Source organism: Oryzias melastigma, linkage group LG23 (assembly GCF_002922805.2).
Source record: "Oryzias melastigma strain HK-1 linkage group LG23, ASM292280v2, whole genome shotgun sequence".
Classification (NCBI taxonomy): Eukaryota; Metazoa; Chordata; class Actinopteri; order Beloniformes; family Adrianichthyidae; genus Oryzias; species Oryzias melastigma.
Genome location: NC_050534.1, coordinates 12600974 through 12617234, shown reverse-complemented (window position 1 = coordinate 12617234; position 16261 = coordinate 12600974). Strand labels below are relative to the sequence as shown.

At 35.0% G+C, this 16261-nt stretch overlaps 1 protein-coding gene across 12 annotated transcripts in view; it reads right to left on the bottom strand.

The window, feature by feature from the left end:
• The window catches only part of cacna1c (calcium channel, voltage-dependent, L type, alpha 1C subunit), a 190283-nt gene that overhangs the window by 119205 nt on the left and 54817 nt on the right, over nt 1-16261 (bottom strand). For all 12 annotated transcript variants that reach the window (XM_024289135.2, XM_024289151.2, XM_024289219.2 and 9 more), the window contains exons 2-3: nt 10030-10459; nt 2126-2231 (exon numbers count right to left, since the gene is read on the bottom strand). In XM_024289135.2, the coding sequence (XP_024144903.1) occupies nt 2126-2231; nt 10030-10459 (536 nt within the window). The remainder of the gene's footprint in view (nt 1-2125; nt 2232-10029; nt 10460-16261) is intronic.

The following is a 16261-nucleotide window of genomic DNA, read 5'->3' as shown; positions in this document are numbered from 1 at the left end:
GGTCTCGAGGGTTGTGGACCCTTGATTTTACAAACAGCCAGCACGTCAAAAGACGACAAGTTTGAGACACCCAAGATGTCAAATTTTAGACATGGAGGGGTCCAAACTTCAATATATGACGACTTGGGAATGAGAATTTGTTGGTCTGGGACATCTAGTCTCAATGTTAAGTCAAGGTACTGACAGAAGCTGAGGGACTTGAGTCACAGTGGTTTGGCAGTTGTGAAATTATGGCACCACGACCCATTAAAAATCAAAATATCTCAACTTCGGCAAAGATGACACATAACCTCAACCAATCAGGGGCTGAGCTTTGGCCTGTGACGTGTTAATGATGTAATCAGTGTGTGAAGTCCAAAGCCAACATGGAGAAGAATCTGATTAGCTCCTCCTACCCTTTAGGATATGTTTCTTATTTGCATAGAGAAAATAATAATAATATTCATTTTTTTCTTTGTTTTTATTCATTTTCTTGACCGCTTTGTCCCTTTTGGGGTCGCAGATATAATAATAATAATAATAATAATAATAAATGTCTAATTTCATTCTTATTCTTAGTTTTCCCTCCTTAGACTACTGTGAAAGTAGGTCGTCAAAATAGGACATAGAGAGATGGAAGTACCGCTGAAAGCGGTCGTCACTCAGACGCAGCTCCTGCAGTAGATAGTAAAACTCACCGTACTGGGAGAGTCTCTGAATGATCTCATGAACCCAGACACGGAGATTCCCAAAGTTTTGTAGAGTTCTTCAAAATAAATAAACCTGATCTCTAATCATCATCATGTCTTCCATGCATCCATACAGATATACAGTTGATTGCTTTCTTGTCGCAACAAAGCTTAAAAACTTTGGATCGTAGCTCCTCCCACAGGCATCAAAAGCGTCAAGTTTATGAAATCATTTTTGGATAAGTTTTAAATGTTATGAACTGCAAAAGAGAGGGATCAGATGCAGAAACTATGATTAAAGTATAGTTTAGTGACTTTTATTACTCCAAAACAACAGTTTTTCCAACTGACAATGATTGGAAAAACAACTTGTGAGTAGAAATCTTCTGTTTTCCGGCAGTAATGAGACAAAAATGTTCATTTGAATTTACAGACTAGTGATTTGAGTGGACAACTTGATGATGCCATGCAAAAGTGAGATGGGAAAGCCACCGCTGAAAAACTAACCTGTTTATTAAAGAAAATACAAATACCAGGATGACTTGGACCACCTGGGATGGATTAAATGACCTTCCTTATCTGCAGTTCAGTGTCACACTTTACTAAATTTATGTCTAAACACCGTTATATGACTCACAAACACAGTGCCTGGTGGTTTGATGAACGCATTTTTTCCAACGTCTTTGTGTTAAGATTTCCTAAATTATTAGTCAGCCACCCAAACTTGTTCATGGGTAAGATGTAAAGCTTCTCTAACGGGTGAGGAATGCAAAGACCACAACATTTGTAAATCATCTGCATAGATATATGGATCGTTTATGTAAATTATAATCAATTTTACTTCGTTTATATTGTCAGAAATAATCAAACATTTACAAATCAGTAATCCAAAAAAATGTATGTTGCTAACAATTTCTGCAACTATATAAAGTTATGCTTTCGTTTAAATTTAATATACATGAAAGGCTTTTGCTCAAAACCCCAGAAAAACTGCCTTTAGTTCAGCCTTCAGTTAAAACATTAAAATCAATACCAGCAAAAATCATAAAATCTCACAGAGAAAATCCTTCTGAGCAGGTTATTGCCTGTGTGTTGCTCCCATCTCCTTTAAAATCTTTTTTTTTTTTTCCTCTTGGTACACTTTGCCTTGCACTCCTCTCCGACCATCTTTTCACACCATCACACCTTCATTTTAACTTCAATTAATCTGCATGGGCTTCTCAAAGACAGATGGCAGCAGACCATGAAGAGAGGAAGCAGCTGGCAGTGTGGAAAACACGTGTAGCAAACGCTAAAACAAACAGAAAAATACTCCTCGCGCAGGACTCCATGAATCACCTCCTTCTCCAACATGAAAGTCAAAACCGCAAGGGGAAAAACAGGGTATCAAAAACCACATTGTCAGAACAGCTAAAGCGGCTATTAGCTGCAATAGGTGATTTATTCGCATTACTCACCAGGTTGGAGTTGGTGGCATTTGAGTCATCCTCGGGAAAAGGGATGTAGACGGCTAAGGCCACACAGTTAGCAAAGATGGTCATCAGGATGATGATCTCAAATGGTCTGAGACAAGAGTTAAGGAAGGGAAGAGAGCAAAGCAAACACCATAGGTTTATTCTACGGTGGCCCCGAAGGGTCAAACGAAAAAAAAATCACTCTAAACATTTTAAAGATCACAATGAAAATTAAAAAAGCAAAACAAATAATTAAAAGGGAAACATTACATTTTAGAAATCAAAACCTAATTCCAAAATAATGAAATTAAATAAATATGAAACATTTCCAAATGAAAAAATGGAAACAAAATAAGAAACCACTCCAATTTAATCATGTTTTTGGTGTTTTTAACCTGTTTTTATCTAAATAGAGGACATATATAATATAATTTAATATAAAAACTGTATTTCCGACTATTTCTTTATACAAATCATGTATAAATCAGAAGTAGATAAAAAAAAACACTGTCATGGGCAAACTAAAGTCTCCTTATTCCGCTAAAACTCTCTACGCTAAATTCTCAGCATTCTTTTGTTTACACGCTCTCCTGCTAGCTAATAGCACGTCACAAGCCCAAGCTAACATTAGCATACCAAGCTGTACGACTAGCTAGCTCTGATATTGATCAGCTTTTTTTTTTGCTACGCTAATGTTAGCTTGGGCATGTTAGATGCTATAAGCTAGCGGGAGAGTGTAAACAACACTAAAACCTGCATTATCATAAATAAAAGACCACCGGGAATGATATTCAATAGAAAAAAACATCATTATTAGATCAAGATGTTAGATTTTTGACGTTTTAAGTTTTTTTCAAATTCGTCTTTAATATTTTGTATATATATATTTTTTGTTGCTATTTTGTGTGTGGGAGGGACTGTTGGTACAGAAATTAGCTGCGCTAAATTCACAGCATTCCTTTATTTACACGCTCTCCAGCTAGCTAATAGCACGTCACAAGCCCAAGCTAACACTAGCATACTGAAAAAAAAAAAAAAAAAAAAACGACTAGCAATGTCAGAGCTATCCAGCCATACATGTCCTAGCAAAATACTCGAGGCTCTTTTTTTCCCGCATAATTTAACTTCTGCTAACAGTTGCAGTAAAGTCTTTTGAATCTTGAATGTCCGTATAACCAAAAAACCTTTATGATTAGAAAAGAGTATATTCAGACCTGTATAACTTCATGTTGAAATGTCAAAACCCAGTCAGAGATCTCCCATAGTACCTACCTTTTATGGTTTTTTTCTTTTTTCTTTTTACTTATTAACATTTCATTTTGATTCATGAAAATTACTTTTGTTTTAAAACTGGTTTTATTTTTACAGAAACCATAAAAGGTAAAAAATAAATAAATAAATAAAAAATCTGTAAGGCTTTAATTAGAATTATGAAAATTATAATGTTACAAAATTCAACATTATCATCCAATTAGCGAAGTTCCAAAGTACCCGTCTTTTCCGGTTTCTTTTTGTGTTTCATTGTTATAACATTTTATTTTGATTTCTGGAAATTACTTTTGCTTCCTAAAACATTTTTTAATTTATTTTCATTTAATTGGTTTTAATTGATTTCTAAAATGTAATGTTTCTTTTTTTTATTTCGTTCTTTTAATTATTGTTGTGACATAATTGTCATTTTGTGAAAATAATTGGTGTTTTAAACAGTTGGTTTGGTTTTACTTCTTTTATTCTGTAACTCAGTACAAAGAGCATAGAAAGTTGAAATGAGCTGCTACAACTATAGTTTCTGACTATAGGGAATGCAATTTTAATGCACATGCGAAGGTGCAAAGGTATGTAAACACGTGACAAACTACATACACACTTAGTAGAGATCAAAAGACTTAATTCATGTTCTTTCTCAACAATAAGACACATAGAGTAAGTTAAAAAGCTCTTTGTGTGGGCCGGGGAGGGGAGCTGCAGACGGCACATCTCCTAATTTGGGAGCGACAAGGAGCGGGCCTGTCGCGTGGAAGACGAGATGTTGGACAGAGGAAGAGAGAGCAAGATGGAATGAGCGCAGAGACACAGAGGGGTTTTATTTGGAACGGTCCTTGAGAGGGGACTGACCTCATTATTTTAGGCCTTCTGAGAGAAAAGGAGCGGAGGGGTGGAAGCCGAAAACGGGCGAGAATGTGAAGGAGGGATAGAGGAGGTCTGGATTTCATCAACACAATTACAAACTGCCACTGCTGTCACCTCCTTCCACCTATTTTTGTTCTACTCTTTATTTTCTTCGTTTGTTTCTATTTTTTCTGCCTAAATTCTCTTTTATATCCTGATTCGGAACTTACAGCAACTACTAGAAAAGTAGATGAGTGTGTGTAAATTAGGGGTGTAAGTAAAAAATCGATTCAGTGAAATATCGTGATACTTGTATGTATCACGATATATTGTATACTTTATGTTTTGATCATTAAATAACATGTTTTACAATTTTACTTGCATGAAAAATTTATTAATATTCAGATAAATATTAAGTCATAATAAAAAAAGAGTGAAAAATTGGTACGATCCTGGGAGATATATCGTATCGTGTCATGATCATCGCGATACATATCGTATCGCCAGAGCTTCAATCTTGAATTTTAAAAAAAAGAAAGTCAAATGTTTGCTACAATTAGACCTCAAATTCACTTTTTTTATATTACAAATCTTTTCATAAATGTAGAAAATATTTTTTAAGATGGTTATTAATAGTATTATAAATTGCATTTGGGAATCTGTGAACTACAGTGGCTAAAAAAAGTTTTTTTGCTCTAAGTTTGACTCAAAATGATCAATATAAAATTAATAAGTAAAAAATAAAGATGTTCTAATATTAAAACATTTTGATATATCGGGATATGCATCATTTCATGACGTGTGTATCGTGATACGTATCGTATCGCCAATCCACACCCCTAGTGTAAATGTGTATAGAATGTCTTCAGAGCTTGAATAAAAGCTAAAAAAGTCAAATGTTTGCAACAATTAGAGGTTTTGGACCTGAAAGAGTTGAACCATGAGACCTCAAATTCACTTTTTTAAACAAATCCTTACATAAATGCACAATTTTATATTTTAAACAACAGTTATTAATAGTATTATAAATTGAATTTGGGAATCCGTGTATTACATTGGCTAAAAATAAGAATTGTATTTTAGTTGCTCCTTTTACTAAAATTATTGAGATAAAATTAATAAAATAAAGACATTTTATAATATTAACACTTGATTTTTTTTTACATTTTAAGCGATAAACTGATCTCAAAATATGTTCATATTAACATGGAAATAACAGGATTTTTCAGCAGTCTTTTCTACTGTAAATACATTTATTGCAGTGATTTTGCTGAGTGAAGCTCCCTCCAGAAGCAACATGAAAAATAATCTTTTTAATACATTGTTTGTGTTTGGATTAAGCTCTGACCTTTTAACAGTGTCAACCACAACTTCATTCAGTTTATGCAGCCTGTGAGCAAAAAATGCATCGAAATGAATCTCTGACCTTTGTTCCACGGTCGGATTAAACTCCCTTCAGGCACGATGGGACTCAAACACGGCCTTTGACTCAATGTGAGCCCCTCATTTATAGTTTTAAGGAACCCTAGAGGTCAGTTTATAAATCTTTTGTGGTGCCGACAGCTAAAAAAAACTCTCAAAAATCAAAATATTAACTGTCGTTACATCAAAAATATCCATCCCTAATACCACAGATTGAAAAACTGTTTCACTATTACACAAACTATCTCATATCCTGTCAAAAATAGAAAATATAATACACTTAAGTGTATGTACACCTAGCTAAACACATATGTGTCAAAGGAAGCTGGAAGGACAAAGTATTAAAATGGGGTTCTAACATGTCGTTAACAACTCAAAAAAACAATCACCTATTGTGTTTTTACTCAAAAAGTAGTTATTCCTAAATTTATCCTTTATTCTTCATCCTTCCGACCTCCCAATGTCAACCATGATGCTCAAATACTGTAATCACACAGCATGAGTGATTTCTGTGTGTCTCCATTTTTTTTTTTTTCTTCATCTGCATCCAAATATGTGTGTCTTCTCCCAGAGTGTTAATGCGTAGTGTGTAATTGTGCATATGTGTGAGCTCAGACAGACAGTCATGGTGGACCTGTTGAGAGCAGTAGCTGTTGTCATGGTAACAGCCGAGGGAAGGAAGAAGATTTTGGGAGCGCTGTGCCTCAAGAAGAAGAGACAAAAGATCCTGTCCTGCTTATCCAGGAGGAAAAGAGGAAACAGTTTTGGCCCATTACAAGTCCATAAAGAATAAAAGCGTGTCACTATAAAATTAATTATTTTAAACAAAAACGGAATAAGCTAAATTTAACAACTTTACAAGCATTCTGTTTAGGGGGGATGCACTGGCCACAAAAAAACAATAATTGCATTTCTATGCATGAATAAAATTAAACAATTCACTATATTCAATTTAACATACTAAGTTTTCATCCACGTTAAATGGTGTTGGAGTATTATTGGAAAAAACGTCATCGTATGATTGCCAGTAAATTTTTACACTGGTTAAAGTGTAATTTATTCAGGTATCTTGATAAAAATACTGAATTTGACATAAAAACTGTCATCATGCTGGTAAAATAGCAGAAAATGCACTTGTGTTGCTCTTGGTTTCCTCATTTTTTTGTTGTGTTATCCAATTGCAAATTGGAAATATGGCTTTATATTTTCATTTTATTCAGCTTATTGTCTCCAGAATTCAGGAAGAATAATTTTCCATCCATTCCCATGCTTCACAATCAAAATACTAGCTAATATTATTGATAAAGTTGTCACAGCTGAAAAATAGTTTGAGGGTTTTTGGATCTGTCTTACAAGCAACTAACAAAAAGCGTGCAAAATCTACTAAATCCTAAATTATTTCACTTAATAATATAATAATGCATTTTATTTGTAGGGCGACTTTTCAAGGAACTCAAGGTCGCCTTACAGCAAAATTATACAAAAATATAAGTATATAAAAATGTAAAAGAAATAAAAGAGCTGTTAAAAGAGCAGCAAAAGCAGTTTAAATACGGCATAATATAATGAATTACAATAAAAATCAAGACAGATAAGCTAGTTGAAAAAGGTGAGTTTTAGGTTTAGAAATAAAATCACCTTTATCACCTTTTTCAAACAAGTCTTCTTTTCTTTAAAGTAAATATGACTTTAATATAATCCTATCTGTAGAATATACATTTAAAATCCCAAAACAAAAAATATCCAAAATGTATTTTTCCAAAAAGATGGATACACTATGGAGTATAATTTAAAATATACTAAAATACAGTAATTAGGTTTAATTCACGTTTTAAATCAAATGCATTTCCATTTAAATCCAAATTAATTAAATATAGATTTATTTCTCAAAATTCAACAGTTAAATTTCATTTGTTTGGTTTGAAATACTATTTTCGTATAGGAACAAAAACACAACTTAGATTGAAGCTTTCATTAATAAAATTGTGCATTTTTCAATAAAAACTAACAGAAAAGTAATTTTTTTGCCCTGAAAAAAATAATAATTTCATTAAAATGAAAGACTTTATGAATGGATGCTGCACTTTTAAGGAAATTAATTACTTTCAAATAGTTAATATCTTCAAATCAAGCCAAAGTGATGCAATAAGGTTAGCAGAGGCTGCAGGACTATTCAGAGAAATCTGAACAAAGATGTAAATGAGATTTTGGAAACTCTTGCATTTTTGGAATGCATTTTATAAAGTTACATTTTTGCATTTATGCTGTTGTCTTTAAAAAAAGAGGCTTTAAGAAAAACGACTGCAACAAAATGTCTAAATGCAGTGAAAGCTATGCACTAAAATGATATAAAGCAACTAAAAACTCTGCATTTTGCTTATACGACCCACCTACTCCATCACTTCCTGCGCTCTCTGTACATTTGCTCTCGACTGGCCAAGTAATTTTTCTTGTTTACCTGTCCCTCCCTCCCCTTAATACCTGCATGCCCCCTCAGCCTCTTTGCTACTTTATCTATCCTGTTGACATCCATGCTCTGCCCACATCCCTGCCCTCCTCATTTCCCTGACACTTCCTCTCCTTCCGTCTGCTTCAGATGATGTGTGACTGTACACTTCCAGAGGCGATGCTAATGGCGACCTGCACCTTTTATTGATTACTTTGATTGTGGCACTGACTACCTCTGTCTCTCCTCACTTCTTCTAGTGTTTGTCACCCTGACGGAAGGCCTTTGTTTTGAAGGTAAAAAGAAGGATATTTGGATGGATAGAGAGAAGGATTACACTTTGACTGTTGTGCAAGTCTCAGGTGGGGAAAAAAAAAAAAAAAAAAGGAGTGCATGGACCTAGGGGAACAATGTGAATGTTATCTGAAAGCACTGGGGGTGACATATATTTGCCAAAGGCGTGAAGGATCCCGGAAAAGAATACAAATAGTCTAATCCTCCTTTGAGGAAACTAAATGGGAAAAAAGTATTGCAAGTTAGGAAAAAGAGAGTGTAAATAGGATTAGGGAGACCAAAAGTAGAGGAGAAATTCCACTTATTGGAGCTAAAGGACATGTTAAATGAAGTCCTAAACTGACGTTAATGTTACAGGAGAAATCAAAAATGTTGTATGCAGAATTCTTGCATTTATGTGTCATTTTAAGTCCAGTCTAAGCTTTTTAAATAAAACAGGTGAACTTCTTTACTGCTAAATCACAAAAAATAAAATGATTTGACCAATGAAGGACTCAGATTTGGTGGTGGCGTGTCCTTTTCACACCACTGAAGTGCCAACCTTTGTGCACAAAGGAGAAATTATTTAATTATATGGATGGAATTACTTTATATGAAAGCAAGGCCCCAACCGAATTCTTCCCTTCTCCCTACCCCTCCATTTGTAGGGGCATTTGTAGTGTCCAAAATCGTTTTTTTTAGGGGGCAACTCTCCACTGAAGCACAGAAGTTTACATTTAAATATAAGTAATGACTTTTTGTCATAGCATGACCTTTCTAAAGTTTTAAAACCAATCTTGTTAGGTATATTCGAGCGCTGGGAGCTAACATAGCTGACTGGCGACTATTGATGACATCATCGAGTGACCGTGTTTTTCCATAAGTTTCTGTTTGGAGGGATAAATGTAGGGCTAGGGAGGAAAGAAGAATTTAGATTGAGCTCAAGTCTTTCATATATATCGGAATAGAGCTGTGAAAGAAGCAAGATTTGCTAAATTTGCACCAGTTTGACTTTTCGCGCCAAACCTCTTCCAATTGTAGGTGGCGGAAAAGTGCATGTAAACAGTAGAAAAACAAATGAGCCAGAGAACTCTCGCATTCAGGCAAGTCTTTAAGCCTGCTTTATGGCTCTCTGTACAAAATCTGCCACTGAACGTGCATCAAATGTTCTACCAGTTGAATTTTAACCAATCGGATTTGGCGAAGACGTGTAGGTGGCGTCCTTTTCTAAAAACGGACATCAAGTATTGTCATATATCAAAATAGAGCTGTAAAAGAAGAAGTTTGGAGTAAGATTCTTGAGATTTGCACCACTTTGACATTTCTCGCCAACCGTTTTCCAACGCACATTTTTGAACGTGTCCTATGCCTTTTGTGAACCTAGCTTTTACATCCTAAAGTATTTTCTAGTGAAAAACAGAAATCAACTCTAAAACATTTACTACAATAAATGATTCCTGTGAAAGTCTAAAAGCATTGAATTTAACTACAAGCAGCTCCTCAGTCTAGCTCAATGATGCTACTTTCATGTCCTTAAATTTCAATTAAAGCCTTTTAATCTGAAGCGATTCTCCCTTGGTCATTGTCAACCAAGAATTATTTTTAGTGAGAGAAATAAACCCCAAAACTTTCCTGCTTCTGTGTTTCAAAAGGATACTTCCACTCCACGATGCTGATGCAGGCCCTGCGGATCGGGTTCTTGAGTGTGAGACAGAGCAGAGCCCGCGGCGGCCTCGTGGCTGTCGTCGTGGTCTGTTTCTTGGGTTTGGCGCTATAGTGTTGTCTCTTCCTTTGTGTGGAACTGGCCGTAGAGATGGGCCCGCCCCCTCCCGACCCGAGTCCCGCTCCCCCACCTGACGCGGCGTTGCCCATCATCTTCGCTTGCCGCGCAGCGTCGATGGCCGCCTGCCAGCTCAGGGCCGCCCCCGGCGTGGGGATGTGTTCAGGTGCGAGGCCAACCACACCCACTCCGTGGTTGGCCCCGCCCCCTCCTCCACTTCGATCGCCATGGCTGCCGACACCACTGTGCTCGTTTGTCAGGCCCGGATGAGGAGGGCGAGGAAGCGTAGGGGGAGAGTAATCGGAGCCTGGAGAGAAAAGAGACGAAGAAAACAAAACGTTAGCAAACTACGTTCTTTAAATACCAGGAAATCAATAGATCACTTCCTTTTGTGAAGAAGTGATTCGCTTTTTGGTTAAATCGATCCCATGTGGTTCCTTGAACCTGACATATTGTTTCAATTTTTGGTTTAATCTGGACATGCAAAGAATTATTCAGCTGGTTCCACTTACAGAACGCTACATGCTTTAAAACCCATTCTTGCACAACAGATTCACTCTGACAACTAAAATAGGTATAATAGACCTAACTACACTCATTGTGGATGTTAACTTTCTCTATGTTTTAACAGATTATTTTCATTGAACTCTGTCAGCTTCTATATAAAAAATGCTCTAAATCTGTTAATTCCAATGTGAGTGTATTTCAAGATTGCATGACTTGATCTGTTTTGTCAGTAGAAATTAATCAGAAAACGATTGAAAGTTGCAGTCGGTAAATAGAAAATGTATGACTCAATGAAGTCATCTTTATAGTACAAATGGTTTCGACAATTCAAAATAAAGACATGAGAAGGATTGGACATTAGACTAAATAACATATCTATTCAGCCTTATTAGATAGATGGAAATTAGTCAAAAGTTCTCTAATTATACCTTTACTAAAGCAGGTTTAAAGACCCGCTCCAGTGAAAACTGTGTTTTTAACATGTCCTTGTATCATTTATTCTCATGATAGAAGAAAAGTATTTTTTTGTTCAAATCCTCGTGAATCAGAAACAGACATAAAAATACTCTTGGAATAAACTTCTAATAGTGACATACTTCCATTCAGAAGAAAATCCACTTGTAGACTAGATCTGTATGTAAACAGATGGATAACGGGAAGTAAAGGCGGGCTTACTCTGCACCAAATGACCAACAACTTAAAGACAAATCTCTAATGAACTCCTGCTGCTTTGTGCAAACTATGTCCTACAAAACAACACAGGTTTCTTAAATTTTGGCCAAAAACTGCATAACGATAATTAAAAAACCACAGCTTAGTGTTTAGCAAATTATGACATCAAAAGCCATCCATAGACTTGCATTTCCCCTATTGATAATGTCAATATTTAAAACAATCTTGTTTATCGAATGCAAAATATAGAAAATAGTTATAGAGTTAGAGTGAAAAGATCTTGTTCAACCAGTCACTTGTCTAAGATTATTCAAATTGAGCAAATCTTATACAAATAATAATAAAAATAAATCCTAATTTCATGAAATCCAAAACCTCATTAAGCACACACTGTTAAATTGAAGGTTACAGTAAAGTTAGTTTGATCTTTTGCTGCTACATTGGAGGAAAATAAACAGAAAAACACAAAAATGCTGATGTGACTATAAAGAGTTCATAGTTATTTGTTCAAATACATTCTTTAATTAAATTATATATTTTTTTCTGAGTTTCCATAACTTACTTCATAATGGAGCACTTCTAAATGTTTCCACTTTTTGTATTTCAGCCTTAGTTTTTAACACAAGATCAAACAACTGATTTAAGGATATAAAAGTCTTATGAAGTGAACAAAAATACTTAAATAAAATTAGTAGAATTAATATGATAATCATCTTGCATTTCATTTGTTGATTTAAATTAAGGTCACATTCCTTTTCAGAAGGACCTCTTTATTGTAACTTAAACCCAACAATCTAAACAGTTTTTTGTTTTTCATTGAAGATTTGTTGTTTTCTAAAACATAGTTTCTGCAGAGCGGCAATAGTTCTTTTGAAATTTGCCTCTGGGCGGGACACATGAATAGAGAAATTTGACATTCACCAGGAATAAACGTATCTGATATATCCGATACAGCAACAAGAAACTACTTTCTTTGTAAGTTTGTATTAAAACACAGATTAACATCCGTAACTCACAAATTTAGAAAACCAAAATAGAAATGAAGACTTCCTAACACATCAAATCACTTTGTGTGTGTTACAAACTTCTCTAAATTCACTCAGTTTATTTCTCTATCTCCTATAAGCACACACTGCCATACAATCACTTCCAGCAAGATCAGTTTATCTCAGTCTGCACGGCCCTCACTGGGAGCTTACTACAGGGAGTGTGCATGTGTGTGTGTGTGTGTGTGTGTGCTGCATGAATGAGTGTGTGAGGATTATAGGATAGTGAAACTTTAATAATACAGAGCTCAGTAATCGGTCTGTAGGAGCACATGTCTCTGTCCTGTAACATGACTTTGCATTCATCGTGTGGAATGGACTGCATGCTTTGTAGATGGAGAAAAGGAGAAGTTTAAAGCAAATAGATAAAGTGAAACACTTTATAATATATAAAAACACTTGTATGTGTAAGAAATAGTTAATAAAGGTAAAAAATTAGGATATTAAATTACTTGTACATTAAAAAGTCTAAAAAAAGGATTCCAGAACAAGAATACTTAATTATACTTGAGTAAGATTCCAATGGAGAAAATTATGAAACTACATAATATTTTTTGTTTGTGATTTTAAACTAATGTTTTTATTTTTCAGGATTTGAGTCAAGCAGAAAATATTGATGAAGCTACCTTTGCTTATCAGATTTTACAGTAGTTTTTCCATGTCCTGCATGTTGAAATTGGGCCTTTTTGTAGTTCTTTTTATTATAATAGCATTATTTTCATTCATTTTTTCTTGGCTTCATAATGTGAGGTGATTGTTAAAACATGAAGAAAATCAGCTACAATCATAATTTTTTTTTTTTCTTTTTGATGACAGCATTTTCTGACCTTTTATATGTCCAAAGTCATCTACTGTATGGAGGGGTTTTTGTGCCATAATATTGCAAACAAAAGTCACAGTTTTTAGATCAAAATTTCTTGAATTGCAAAAAAATCTAAAAACAAAACATAATAATTTGAAAATAAAATACTAAATATTTGCTTTCAAAAAATATTTTTTTGCTTTTAAAAACATTTTTGCACTTTCTCTCTATTTTTGATTTTGTATCTATATGTTTCAGTTTACTGTAAGCAAACAGCCTGCTGATTGGTCTAGATTCTATCCAATCAAATCGCCATATTTACCTCACATGGTGTCTGCCAAACAGGCTCTTTAACCCTCAATTTTACCTTTATGGCTAAGGAAAAAATATTTTTTGATCATTAAAAAAATGCTTCTATCTGCCCAAAGTTAAAAACAAAATTGTTCATGAACAAATTGTATTTTCTCTTTATATTTCAAGGTTTTCTTTATCCAAAAAAAACAAATTCTTCAGGCACAAATCATAATGTAACATAATGTCACCAACTGAGACATTTTTTTCTGTTGCGGACATTTAAACATGGCAATCCCTACAATGACATACATACATTTAGAACCTGTTTTATTTTGTTTTTGCTTCTAATTCTTGGTTTTACTCAAAGAGAAACAGACCAAAATGTGTCAATGTGAAGCAGAGGCACTTGATTGGCTAGAAATAGACCAATCAGCATGAGCCCTCCTGTCTGTGATTGGCTGTTTGGTGTCACATACGTCACACAAAACTGAAACGTATGAAGGCTAAATTAAAAATAGTGAGATTAGAAAACATTTTTGTTGCAAAAAATATTTTTTTAAAGCAAAAAATAAAAGTCTTTGAAAGCAAATGTTTACAATTTTAATTTGCAAATTAAGAACTTTTACTCTAAAAACTTGACATTTTGTCAACAATATGGTGGCACAAAAGTAACTCCATACATTTACGCTCTTTTGAAAATGAAAGCAACAGGAACCAAGTGCAGCTCACCATGTAACCACTAGGGGTGTGTTACACAAGAACACATTAAATTTATTGATTATTCTTTTTGTGGTTTGATTACATTCATGATTATATATACAAAGGAGAGCTACAATGAACTGCATACTTTTTGTTTGTTTTTCCATCACAAAATCAAGCACGAACAAAGACATTTTCTATTATTTTACAGAAAAATAAATATCCGCTCTTATCTGTAGGATTACGGAGTCAATAAGACCTTCAATGGTCACAGCGTGTTCATTTTAAAACAATAGGTCTTTAAAAAGTACAACAGAAAAACAAAAATATCACAATATGTGTACAAAAAATTATTCATGGAGCTCAGTTTACTTTTAAAGGGCCAACAATAAAATGACATTTTTACATTACATGACATTCACTGTAAGCAGCTTTAGTGGCTGACAGGTGCCAGATAGAGATATCACTGTTTGGTGTTGGAGCTGCTTCTTTTCATGATCTAATCATAGTATTTCCTCCTTACATGCATCGGTGAGTTCTGAGCACTTGTGAGTCTGTCATCAATCCCTCAGTTAACAAATGAGCTTTCAGAATTGACTAAATCCGTGTTTAGCATTTTATATAACTTGACATCTTCGTTTTGTCAGCTCTCTTTTTCTGCCTCCTCCTCATCACTCCAACCACCCTCAACTACCTCCACTTTAGCCTCGTTCCTGGCAGACTGTTACCAACATAATTAATGTTACATTTTTTAATCTAAGTACAACTTTCTTTACATCTACAAAGACACAATGCTTCTGATCCCCTCTGTACTCTCCAGAAGCGTCCTCAAAGCAAATATTGGATCTGTGGTTCTTTTGGCATGAAACCACAGTTGCTCACAAATGTTCACTTCTGACTTCAGCTTTGCTTCCACTACTCTTTCCCACACCTTGTGACGCATCGTCTTTATTCCTCTGTAGCTTCCACAACTCTGCACGTCTCCTTAGTTCTTGAAAAATGGGAACCGGATCAGTTCTCCATTTTTTAGGCATCCTGATCACCTCCAGAACATTCTGTTCTGATGCTTGAGTTCAAACATATGAACATAATTCACAATCAGGAACTCAGCTTTGGCCTGTGACGTGTTGATGATCAGTGGCTGTAAAATAATCTTCTCCTGAACTTTAAGATATTTTTTCTAATAGTTTTCCAAAAATGATGGAAATGGTGCTTTAATTTCATTCTTATTTTTGTCTTTTCTCTTTACATTTGGTCACAGAGAGACATAAAAGATGGCTGCCATTTAGGTGGAGCTCCTGCAGTAGATGGTGAACCTGAATGATCCCATAAACCCAGATATGGGGATGCTTTTGTAGAGCTCTTCAAAATAAATAAATCTGATCTCTCAAAATCATCTGTCTACCATGCATTGATGAGATATACCTTCAATGCTTCCATGTAGCAATGGAGTGGAAAATGTTGGACAGTAGCTCCTCCCACACTTGACGGGAGAGTCAGGTGTCGGATTTCTTTGTAGCCAAGTAGCACAAGTAGTGGTCGTTGTTAGCCCTTTGCCACAACCGATCCGGTATGAAGGTTCTGTTTGAGATTCGGCATATGCAATTTGGCTGGCAGTTATACATATGCCCAGTGCCGGCCTTGGGCATAGACAACCTAGGCGGCTGCCTATTGCGCCATCTGGTGGAGGGGATGCCAAATCACAATGATAATATATTTTTATTTATATTATTATTTTTTTTACAGTTTGAAACACCAATCATTCTTTGTGAAAGTAATAAATGAAAAACATAAATAAAATAGCTCAAAAATTTGATGTAATCAATAACTCCGCAGTGGAGTGCCCCTCCCTTCGTGATGCTGCCGCTGTCTAAGCTAGGTTGGGGGAGGAGAGTGGCGCTTCTTTAAAACTTTAAGGATGGAAAAACAAGCCCTCAGGGACAGCATAAAGGGAATAAAAAAAGAAGAGAAGGATTACATAAAATTGTTTGGAAATTTTCATTTTGGTCAAAAAAGACAAAATACCACTACTTTGTTCCCATGAATAACCTGAATGGTGGCGCAGTTGGTTAGTGCGTCTTCTTCATGT